Genomic DNA, 12,755 nt, shown 5'->3' with positions numbered 1-12,755 from the left:
CCTACTTTGTATGATGACTCTTTCTATCGATTAATTGGTGTAGCAAAACATTGTAAATGAAAAATGTTCTAGATTGAATGTCAAATGATTTTTCAGGGGTGGCTGAATAATGAAATTGTCCTAGCCAAAGTGCAGATTTTTTTCAACACTTCTTATACCATGCGGCACTTCTAATACTTGACCTGCATCTACTCTCGGGCCTACATAGATCCAAATATAGCTTACTGCTGCTGACTGTGCTATAATATTGCCCAAAATCACATTAATTGGTCACTTCTACTTTGAAGACCTGGGTATGTTCTTGCAGATAGGAAAATAAGATCAGTGATGAAAAACAGGACTAAAATAATGAGATTCCTCCAGTTCCATAAAACATACAGGAAAATCGTGACATTTTAATTTGAACCTGCATGACTCTTCTTAGCAACACAAAGGCAAAATGAACACCTCAGTGCTTTACTCCTGCTGTTACTTTGACATAATCTTCAGTATTAATTTACATGCTGATTATGACTAGAATATTCCACCACAAAGTTTCAACAATTTTTAAAAAGAACATAAACACCCCATCGAGCCAGGCTTGTCAAAACTTTCTCTCCTTACAATGAAAGATGAATGCGCAGGGAGAATATAGCAATATGACCAGACAGAGCAGGAATTCCTTTGGTAAGTGTCAGATATGCTGAAAAATGGAGCATTTACCTGTTCATAATCTAATTTCATGATGGCTTTCTGCAGATATCTGACTCCTCCATGAATGAGCTTGGTACTCCGGCTGCTGGTCCCAGATGAGAAATCATCTCGTTCCACAAGGGCAGTTTTAAGATCTGGGGGTGGGGGTAAAGCAACAGATCAACAGATGCCTGAATATCAGCTCTTATAGGACTGTGCAATATTTAGGGTTCATATAAGTCTCTCTTCCCTGTAATAACACATTTACGAGAATATCAGGACATGCCTATTAAAAAAAAAAAGTCTTAGTCTTGACGAACTGCATGATTTTGAGGAAAAACAAGCAGTGAAACTCAGCCAAAGATTAGCTTTTAAAATGGATGATTCACAAGCAATTACTTTTCTTTTCAAACTGCATTTTAAACTGCATTTTACCTTAAATTGCACAGAAACAATAATACTCTCTAAATAATGCTATGAACAAATAATTAAATGTATGCATGTATGTTTTGTATATTTCCTATGATAAATCCAGTTTTTTTCAGCAAGGAGACCTTTTGCAATGAGCAAGAAGTCACATTTCCTAAAAATTGAGGCGGATCCCCCTTCAACCCGTTTATCCCTCCTTCATTAGAAGCCGCAGTGCTTTCTCTGAGGGATAGGGGCTGCAAATTCCAATTTTAAAAAGAACAAAGAAAAAATAATAAATGTGGATTAGGAACGGGGGAATGTGTGCCTTCCAAGTCTCCACTGTTCAACCATTAGACAGTTGAACTGTATAAAGAAGAAACAGATTAAGGAAGCCGCTACCCAGCACCATAGATAATTGATTTAGGGTGTAATGGGAGCGGCGGGAGCGAGTTCTCATTGGGGACCGAGAGTGTCGTCTTTCAGATTCGGTGACTGGGCTTTGCGCGTTGTTCTTTCCATAAGTCAAATCCTCCAAGTTAAATTGCTTCCCTTTTCCCCTTCTTTCACAGTTCCCTTCTGCCACTGCTTACTGGCTGAACTGGTGGGAAGGGGTTTGGAATCAGCGTGAGCACAATGGATACGAGGTTACGCAACATCAGGATGGAGAGTATCCATCCCAAGCTGTGAAAGGAGACTGAGACAAAAAGCTTGCCGCTCAAAATCCCAGCAAAATGCATGACATGCCATGCTAGTGGAATAAATTGGATTCATCCATGTCAGTCAGATTTGTGAACTTGTGGTTTGCAAAACAACCTGAAATGCCAATATATGTTGTTGAGCATTTTATTGTTTGTTATTTTTTATTCCCTTCATGAAATATGTTCTGTAATGCCTGTATACATTAAATAAAAACTTTACAAATGTATAATTTAATTATAGCAATTAATTCATAAAAGCGCTTTACAGGCATAACCCAAGGCTAAAACTAAGAGTAGACATTCAGAACTATTTATTGTTTAACCAGTCAATCAAATAGGACACATCGGGGCAACAAGAAACACCTGTCAGTCACGTTCCAATACTGTTGCTCAACTACAAATTGGGTGATCTGATACAAAAGGTGATATGTTGTTTAACAAGTCTAGATAATAATACCAGGAAATAAAATTCATCTTCAAGTGATCTGTCATCTCATGTACATCTCTTGACCTCAAACTCAATTGTCTTCAGTGTATAGCAAAAGCAAAGGAATTGACCTTGCTATTCCGATACTTTTGGAGTCGACCGTACATGAGCGTGTTTGTCTAAAAAATTGGCACAAAAGAGAGGTGTACAGGTACTCCACAGCGATGATGAGCACAATCCACGCCTTCAGAAAATATGATTCATGAGATCTGAAAAGTAAGACTCCATAGCCATAGAGAAGAAGAAACGCAAATCTTAAATCAACGTGATTCAAGATAAACTCACTTCGAGTGACGGCGTCTAAGGCACAACCTGACCCTGTGGCTCCGCCTCCCACGATCAGGACATCAAACTCCTCTGTGCTCTGCAGTGCAGAGAGCTGGGCCTGCCTGGATGGAAACTGATCTTTGAAAGGAATGTCTGCCAGTTCAACTGCTTTCACATTCGCCAGCTGGGCCTAGACCGTGAGAACAAATGGAAAAAGTCACTTAATGACTGTATATTGCATTGAATCCACGTAAGAGTACATATTTATAAATTAGCACAGCTACCATTAAATGCATGTCTTTATACATTCTGTGATTTATTTAGAAGACAAATCATTCATCATCAATCAACACATGTCATATTAGTCAATGAAAGGTAATCAGTAAATCTACACGGTAGGCTACATGCATATGTGCTTATGCTAAAGTCATTTGGAATGTTCACCACTGTTCCAGGTTTTTCCGTTTGGAGATAATGGCTTTCACTGAAGTTCAGTGGAGAGCCAGAACCTTAGCAATGGCTTTGTAACCCTTTCCAGACTGCTTGTAGAAACTTTGTAGTGACTACTTTACTCAGTATGGTTCAATATTCAACAGGGCTCCCTGCAATCAAGTCTGGCTATGCTCAATCAGATTAATTAAATTTATACATTTATAATTAAATGTGGTTAATTGGTTGATTGAGTAACAAATGGGACAGTTCTCAATTACTTTTTTCATTAAATAAATTAAGTAGTGGTAACTTTTTGACCCATTAGTTCATTGCTTCAGTTGCCATGTAAGTTTTGTGTGTATAACATGTAATGAAAAACCCTGCATAGAGCAGCAATAGCCTTAGATATGAGTTTCCATTATGTAGAAAAAAAAATCCCACAGAAAGAAAAGGGTTCTCATCAGGCTACTGTCAGACAGCACCTTCATTGTAAATAAAATAAAAAATACTAGTCTAGATGTGTCCATTTTAGAAGAAAATAAAAGAAAGTCCTAATATGAACCCGAATGAAGAATATAATCAACATAAGAAAAGGAAAAGAAATGTTAGGAATTTCAATAATAATGAAATGTTTCTTTCTTCATTTTGTATTAAGCATTCACTCTAAATGATTACATCAATCTTCTCCAAGCTACTGCTCCATTAGACTTGCAAATCCATGAATGAACCTAGACATTTGCAATTTAGACTGTAACAGCAAACAAGATCTAATAATTAGTGTCTATTTCTAAGAACGTGCATATCTTAACACCACAGACATTTAAGAACCAGGTTGTCCTGCAATCATGTAAAGTACACCACAGCATCAGTGAATATCATGCAAATGAACAACAGTCAAAGTTTTCATCCTGAACACGGACAGAAAGGAGACAGAAAAGAGACACTATAAAGTGCATATTTCTGATTAGAATTATGTTTTTAGGGATTAGTTTTCATACACACACAGCATGCATATTTATATTTTATTTTTAAATACAATTACGCATTTGCTTACCCATGTTGGCTTCGTTCAGATGCAGAGCACAACACAGAATAAAAAGAATGTGACATTAGTCATTGTTAAGATTTCCTTCGGTCCAAATGGTCAGCTAAATTCTGATTTGTTTTGTGCTACAGTTAAATAGGCCAATCATGCTAAAGATCCACCTTGCCTGTTCTTTAAAATGCCAGGTACACTGGTATTACATTGAACAAAAATATCTAGACCTGAACAGAGCATTTACAGACGTTCAACTAACACCACTTTCTCTGTAAACAAATATGTATAAAAATGGAATACAGGAGGTTTCATCACAGTCTATCAACTGCTACAACACTACAGCTACTGTATTCACAAATCTCTGTCATTAGTAATAGTCTTAATAAACTGTATGTTGCTCTTAAATGTGTCTTTTTTCCTAATTAACTCCTTAAATATCGCCCTTAAATAACCCTTTCTTTACACAAGTTTGGAAATGGCTTCCAAAATAAAATGGTGACTATTCTTGAACCCTGGTATCTTCTGAAGGTAATGCTTTGGGGGTTTTCCACGAGTCAGGATTACTCTACATATTACTAGAACAAAGTTACAGAAGTTGAAACACAGTGAAAGTGAAAGCTTTTATTTCTCACTGAAAATATGTTCTGTTTTTGACTGGATACAGATTATTGTAGCTGTGGCTGGTGCCAAATATCACCAAAAATGAACATTCTGCATTGACCTCAAAAGGACACATAGAAACCAAATGATAGTATGGGTCTTATGAGGTGTAAAATACTGCATTTTACTCAATAACTATTTTTATCCTGAAAAAAGTGTTTGCACTTCCCCCAGTCTGTCACCCTCCCCCAACCTCTCTGACCCAACTTCCTTATCAACCCCTATCGTGAAAGGGCCCCCCACGCTTGTTTTACCAGCCACAAAAAATAAGGAACTGTTGTCGCTAAAGCAATGGCATCTTAAATTGGGTTATACAGATAGAACCGTGAGTTTTAATGCTTTCAAACGGTATATCTTGTTACCATAGTGATTGAAAATTGCATCCCGAAGAAAGGAATGAATGAATGCAAAAAAACCCTCACCGGCCCAGCCCTGGGGGCTCAAGGGGGTAAGTGATGAAGTAATTAATCTCCATAGCAATGAACTCATATGCCACCATTGATCCGTTCCTTAGGGTTTCTATGAAATAAGCATTTTAGAAAATGTAAAAATGGATACGATGTTCTTCTGTAGGCTTGTGTCACAAACATACATAAAAACATAGCCCTCTGCCCTTCAACATTATCTTCTGCAGGGAAGGCTTTATTTCACTGTGTGTAATAGTTTACTGCACCCACGCGGCCTCATTTTACCTCTGTATATACAAAGCCAAATTGAAAAGACAGCCAGGATATGTAAACTGTAAGTGCATGGTCAGCGTTTGACACTCAAGAGTCTATTTAAAACTTGTTTGAAATATACACGACAGTGGCTGACCAGTTGACTGACCAAACGCAAAATAGAAATTCTATAAATGTGCTCTCAGGAACAGGTGTTACAATTATGGTGTTAAGACGACATTTTAACTTCCCTGCATTTAATCAGCAGGTCCAAATAAATGCAGTGGTTCCTGAGTAACAAATACAAACCATACAGTGATTATGAGAAAACTGCCTGTATTACAAATCAATTTACGGAAATATTTTGAATATTTAATTGAAATTGAAAATTTGAGATCTACATTTTCCAGGAGATATAATGCACTCTTAACTGCACTAGCAAGTGATAATGAAGGACATGATAATAATTTGTTGAGGCAGTTTGCAAGGTTTATTTCAAGATTAAAGTAAGTTTCACATGTCAAGCATATAGTAAATGAAAAGCTAATATTTTCTAATATTTTCTTACTGAGAAACAGTAAGGTTCAAAGTCTCATTATAAGACTAAAACACTTGCTAAGACTTGCAGTGTGGTGGCTTCCCAAATGATAATGTCTCCACTGCGCTCACCTGATACAGGTTTCTGTTCATCAGAGGAAAATAAAATAAGTGCTCATGGCTGCAGAAGTGTAGTGCTAGTGCCTCAGTGCTAGCTGTGTACTGCTAGCATGTGGCGCGGCCTGTAGCGTAGTGGTTAAGGTACATGACTGGGACCCACAAGGTCGGTGGTTCGATCCCCGATCTAGCAATAAGATCCACACAGCCGTTGGGCCCTTGAGCAAGGGCCTTAATCCTGCATTGCTCCAGGAGAGGATTGTCTCCTGCTTAGTATAATCAATTGTACGTCGCTCTGGATAAGAGCGTCTGCCAAATGCCATTAATGTTAATGTTAATGTTAATGTAATGTGCTATTCGGAAAATGTCCGTTGCAATTGGGGAAACGTAAATGTCTTGATTCTAGCTGCACACTATACATGCATTTTTCCCCAGAGCATGTCACTGATGTCAGTTGAGCTCGCTGTGTCTAATACAAAACATAACAAACAAAGATCCAGGATCATTTCATTCCCAAATATCAATCTGATTTTAGATTAGCATTTACAGTTTTTGTATCCAGTGCAGGACAAAATCTGTACATATTCCAGCAGTGGCAGCTATTTTCATTTGGATTAAATGCGAGATGTAACAGTGCAGAGATTCACTATTGCTGAGATAGAATGGGAATTTTGTGTGGAAGGTACCAGTACATCTTTTATTTCTCCCAAAAGCGTCATTATTATGTGTTTATCGCAGATGTTGCACAGGATTTTCTCTTTTTTGGCAGTCTCTTTAATTCCCTTTTCTGCGATTGTTTTGGAGGATAACTAATTAAAACAAACACCCACAATTTTTCCGCAATGGTCAAAAGTGACTAAAAGCAGCATATCGTTGCACTTAGCATACTCATATTTTTTACTCGCGGCAAAACAGATTTTTTTAAACATTGTTTATAAAAGCACAACATTTTCCACAGATCTTTTCATTCATTCCTATTTTTATATCAAGTAAACTGAAATTAGTTAGCTAACATTAACTACCTAGCCATGTCAACCTGATAGATTTGGTCCCAGTCATTTAGATTATAACATTCAACAACATATAAAATATAACCAAGGCCCTGTGGTGTATTGCTTGAATTGCTGATGCCTGTCAGTTCTCTCTTACTGCAGGTGAGAATATAACATCTGCTTTCACAACCTCAGCAGCAAAACCTGCCCCACCCAAACACAGCCCAGCCAACTTTCAAATCAGGCCTATTCCATTGAATGAAAGCAAACGACAACTGCAAACTTTCAAGACGGCAATCTACACAAAAAAGAAAATACATTCCTCAATCAAGACCAAACACGCTGAGTAAGGGAAATATGCTTTCAAGCAGTTCAAACAAGAGCTGTGGAACCATGTGGAATTATGGGAATGTTGGATATGCTTTCAAAGCTTACCTGCTTCCTCCTGTATTGTGCCAGTTCAGAAAGACCGTAGATTGTGGCCAGAAGCCCACCTCCAATGAGAGCAGTTCCCTTTGCTGCCCTTCGGAAAGCCATGTCGGCTGCAAAAAAAAAAAGCACATAACAATTTCCCCAATGGACTAAGAGGCAGACATTACTTAATAATGGCTGCATTGCGTATTAAGTACAACTCTTGGCACAAGGCCAGACAATTCAAACATACTAGTGTATTGCTTTCATTTTTTTTATTAGTAAAGCAGGTAAAAGAAAATGACATTGCTCATGAGAACAAGATGCTGCTACATTCATAGAAAGTATTTCCAATTTGTCCATCCCTAACCTGATGCAACATAAATAGATGCAATATGAGTGTCTGCCACTAAAAGCTGAGTAAATTCCCTCATGCACTCTGAGGGCCTCTGACAGCTGATACAAAGACTCCAAAAGGAGCTCTGTAAATAGACTGGAATGTGTTTCCCAAAATGACATACGAGGAGGAAACGTTAGGGTCTCAAGGCTTAGGTGGTTCAAAGACATTGAACTTACAGTCACCTACAGTCATATCTGGATTAGAAGAAAAACACCGTCCGATTGGCTATTGAATTTTAACCTAATAACAGGAAGTTGGAAGAGAGAAAAAGTGGAATGTACCCAATGAGACCAAAGCTGATGCATGCAACCTGTCAGTCAAAAACCGATCACATTCAATAATCATTGCAGAGAAATTAATAGTTCTGTAAACATTTGTGTTCACAGAAAAACTATACAATTGATACAACGGTATGGCACTTTCCAATACCCTCGGTCCCTTTCAGAAAAAAGTTAATCTTCTTGGAGAGATTGAAAGTGAAAGTTTACTGGTTTGCCTCATTTCCTAATTGTAGAGTAAAATCTAATGGGCAACTGATTGCATCTATGTGGCAACCAGGCCACCTGCAGCTTTGGAATACATTTCCAGGAAAGAAAAGGACCAGGAAATGTTTCCCCCCAACATGAATATGCAGGCAATCTGAAAAGCCAGTGGAGTCATTACTAATATTGTTGCCAATTACAAAGTATGTCATGACACCGAGATTCATGAATATTCATCGCTGTCTGATGTATCGGCTCTGTTCAGCAAGTGCTTTGATCCCCATTTTAATGTCTCATTGTGAACGGTGAACAAGAATGTCCTCCTGTCTTGAGATCTAGACATGCTGTTCAATACAATTCTATCTATTTAACAATTTGTTATATTAAGGTATAACAACATGAAGGGAATAATCGTATTCCGATTAAACCAAGTTGGGGGTGGGATGGGGTATTAGCCAGTGTGTTGTTCTCCAAAATGTACAAAATGTAAATCATATCTTGCAATATGTTTAGCGACCTGCCACAAATGAACTGTATCCAAATGTTAAGCCAAAAACATTTAGAAATACCCTTTTAATTGACCAAGGAGGCAAGGAAAGTTGCTGTTTCCAGTAGGGCCTGAAAGTAGGGCAAAATGGTAAAATTAGACATGGCATAAACACACTTGGGAAAAAACTGAACATGTTAAACATCAGCTATGAAAGCTACTGCAATATTTTTTTTAAAGCTTTACCAGGTCAAGGTCCAAATCCTACAGTTAGCTTTCACAATTAACAACTGAAGGAAGATTTAACAAATGATTGGCAATGGGACCCTTATGTTTATGGATCTTAATAACATATGTGAACCATCCCTCTTGAAAAAAACAAAAACAAATCATATCCAGGTTTGGAGGGTCAATTCCATTTCAATTAAGTAAATTTTGGAAATTAACTGAACATCCATCCATTCATGAAATAAATATGGCTTACATTATTGCGAATCATTATGTTCTAATGACCTTGATGTGCACCTATTTTGCGTTGCTTTGGATAAAAGTGTCAGCTAAATAAAATCAAATTGAATGTAATGAATCCTACACTAAAGCCTCTCTGTCAAAGCTTTCAGTCATTTCCACAGAATGTTCAGTTGCTTTTCAACAAAAAGGATTTGGATGCACCTACAGTAAGTACTTCGGTGGATCATGGTACTCCTCCTACTTAACGTCTCGCACTAGCGTCTTGGTAACCTGGGCAACAACTTTGCTTAGCCCACTGAACTCTATGATACTGAGCCTTTGTTATTGATACAGTTTGCAAAATATGGTCTACGGCATAAGCCTACCGTGGCAATATCAAGCACATCTAGGTAATTAGGCATGGTCCTATCATAGATCCCCAAATTTGTTCTTCAACAGATAACTTTGTAGTATGAAAGCCTGTTCACTATGGACTTACACACAGACTGAATGAGAAAATTTATCTTATCACTATTTTTCCTAACATTAAGCTTTTGTAAGAAATACCTAGTTGGTTCTGTGGTAAAGTCACAGTATAACATTTTAGGATAGAGGGAGCATGAAGAGCCTTTTTTTATGCATGCTAGGTTTGATAAATTCAGCAATTCAGATAAATTCAGCTTGACAAACCACAGTAGGCTTATGCCATATACCGTATTATGTTTTATTGAAGGGTGTTTTTATACATTTGGGTTTCACCATGTAGCAATTATAGCAGTTTGTATATGTAGTCCCCGATTTCAATGTTTGAGACAAATTAACAATGTCAAATAAAAGAGTCGATACTAAAACTCTTTGCATTTCAATGTATTTCTATAGGAACTGGAAGATGGGACTAGATTCAGCTGTAAATTATGCTGATACAGTATGGAACACATTTATTGGCTAAATAGTCATCAAGGTTCCAAGGTAGCAAATGAGCCTCAAACCACTGTGCTGCTGTCATATATGTAGTACATATTACATACTGTTTCTCCTGAATATTTTTTCCATTGAGTTCAACGGGAAAGTTTGTCAGGAGAAACAATTGTAGTAATCTACTGCATATTTAACAGCAGCATGATGGTTTGACACTCATTTGATACCTTGGAGTGATTCATAATTGTCCACACATCTTTGTGCTTCATTTGAGAGGCATGACTGAACTTTCCTGCTTTTTTCAATTCTATGAGAACAAGTGGAACAGCATTGCATTAAAATTATTTGGAAAAAAAAATTGTAATGTAGCCAAATGTAATGGAGTAAAAGTAAATGTTTTCATTTACAAATATATTCAAGTAAGATAAAAAAAGTATCCTCCAATAAAACAACTCTTAGAAGTACAATTTAGTAAAAAAAAACTTACTTCAGCAACTGTAAAGGAGTAAATGTAATGTGTTACTACCCACCTATGCTTATTTTTCTTACCTCACACTTAATATAACTCAATATAATTTATTGGTGAATGATCAGAGACATATAATAATGAGATATAGCCTACCAGAAGGCCTACTCCTGTGTGCAGTACATCAACTGAGGGCTATAACAAGTTCTGTAGACCTTTCCATTGTCACGAGAGTATCTTGTGACAGTGTTTGTGAAATAATGGTTAGATGTTTCATAAGTGTTGTGGCAAAGAAATGCTGACAATAGTTAGTTATTATGATTACCATTATGATTATCATTATTCGTATTATTCATATTTTGGTTGAATATAAAAGCATAATAATTAAAAAAGACACCAAATTTTGCATTAATTGGTCGCCCCTTCCTCTTATCTTTTATTTATGAATAAATACATCTGTAGCACTCCGTGGTTACTCTTATCACTTCCCAAACACTTGGTAGCTGTATAGGTGGGTGGGGCCTCGGGAGTAACCAAAGAGAAATTATGCACTGCAACTACTAGCCTACTACCAAAAAAGACAGTTGTATGCAAGACAGGAAGGAAATACCAGCAAAAACTGTTAAGTAAACCCAACACGGACATGGGCAAATATTATTCTGATCATATCGAGCACCCAAAGACAAGCAATGTAGATTTCAGTTTCGTTATTTGCCAAGGAAATTTACTACTAATTACATTGGCAATACGAGTCCCACAGTACACACTCCCTTAGTTTAGAACACAGCAATAATAATGGAAAAATAATAGAAAACTTGTAAATACATACGTCACCTACAAACAAACCGAGTTAAGCCCTATAAAGTTCATTGTAATTATTTAATTGTTGTCGGTTGCGACTGAAATACAGTAAGGTCAGTGAAGCTGGTACGAAAATGATTTCATGGTAGGTGAACAATGTGCGTGTAATGTTCATGAATGTAGAATGTTGCCTATCCCCTGTTCTATTACATAGACAGCGTTCAACATTCGGTGTTTATTACCATTTACACTACATCTCACCAGTGTGTGAGTCACGATTCAACGGTAACTTTCATGTATAACACCATGAATCACGTTATATGCCGAACACGTGCCGAACGATAAAACGCGTACAACACATTGTCGTTTCCCGCAAGAAACTCAGTTTTATTATTAGGCAGTTAGTTAACTTATGTGATTTTAACTAAGCTTGAAAACCTAAGGCAACGAACCCTTCCTAGCTAACAAACCATCTTACTAACCCGATTAACCCCGTAATGCCACAAGAAAAAACACAGTTTTAACACATGGACATACGACATTAACTTACAGTTTTCTTGACGCTCTTATGATGTATTCATCAGCAACAGGCTTTGCCAGGTCAAGATTTGTGACAGCAACATACCAGGGTGGCTAACATTCGGTTCAATTATCCTGAAAGATGAACCAGGAAGCAAGATCATTGATTGACATCACGAAAGTCGACACGAAAAAGGGGGCCAGAAATTCTGTCCAATGAAAAGAGAGAGGCGTTACGGTTAGACCTTGACGCACAGAGCGTACATAGAAACTGGAGAGAGTGAGAGGGTCCAGGCAGTGAAGCACCCGGAAGAATGTCTCCTGAGCGCCAAAGAGCTTTCTGCCCATTGCCTTCAATATATGAATGGTAAATGGTTTGCATTTACATAGCGCCTTTATCCAAAGCTCTGTGCAATTGATGCTTCTCATTCACCCATTCATACACACACCAACGGCGATTGGGTGCCATGCTAGGCACCACAGCTCATCAGTAGCATTTCGAGGTTAGGTGTCTTGCTCAGGGACATTTTGACACCCAGGGCGGGATTGAACTGGCAACCCTACTACTGTTGCCCCTTATAAAAACCCAATCTGATAAGCTATAAATTTCATTATGCAGTAGTTTTTGAGACAATCATTGTTTTTGTGCAGAAATATTACTGGGAAAATATAACATTTTAATGCCTTTTTATAATAGAAAGACTTTGGAGAGCTGTCTCCAATCTCTTGTCTATGGATAACAAACCATGTGACCTGGACCCGTGGGGGACAACCTTCCCATAAAACTCAATGGGCCTCATTTATCAAACGTGAGCTGAACAAAATTGACCGTAAATCATTTGGAAATGCA

General features: G+C 37.6%; 1 protein-coding gene across 2 annotated transcripts in view; it reads right to left on the bottom strand.

Annotated features, from left to right (window-relative positions):
• The window catches only part of gpd2 (glycerol-3-phosphate dehydrogenase 2 (mitochondrial)), a 36,912-nt gene extending 24,862 nt beyond the window's left edge, over positions 1 to 12,050 (bottom strand). The window contains exons 1-5 of one of the 2 annotated variants that reach the window (XM_061235638.1): positions 11,937 to 12,050; positions 8,834 to 8,882; positions 7,407 to 7,513; positions 2,554 to 2,725; positions 703 to 827 (exon numbers count right to left, since the gene is read on the bottom strand). In XM_061235638.1, the coding sequence (XP_061091622.1) occupies positions 703 to 827; positions 2,554 to 2,725; positions 7,407 to 7,508 (399 nt within the window). In that variant the 5' untranslated portion in view covers positions 7,509 to 7,513; positions 8,834 to 8,882; positions 11,937 to 12,050. The remainder of the gene's footprint in view (positions 1 to 702; positions 828 to 2,553; positions 2,726 to 7,406; positions 7,514 to 8,833; positions 8,883 to 11,936) is intronic. The other variant, XM_061235639.1, reaches the window with a different exon arrangement.
• Positions 12,051 to 12,755: the final 705 nt, after the last annotated feature.

This window comes from Conger conger, chromosome 3, assembly GCF_963514075.1.
Source record: "Conger conger chromosome 3, fConCon1.1, whole genome shotgun sequence".
Lineage (NCBI taxonomy): Eukaryota > Metazoa > Chordata > Actinopteri > Anguilliformes > Congridae > Conger > Conger conger.
This window is presented reverse-complemented; position numbering and strand designations above follow the sequence as displayed.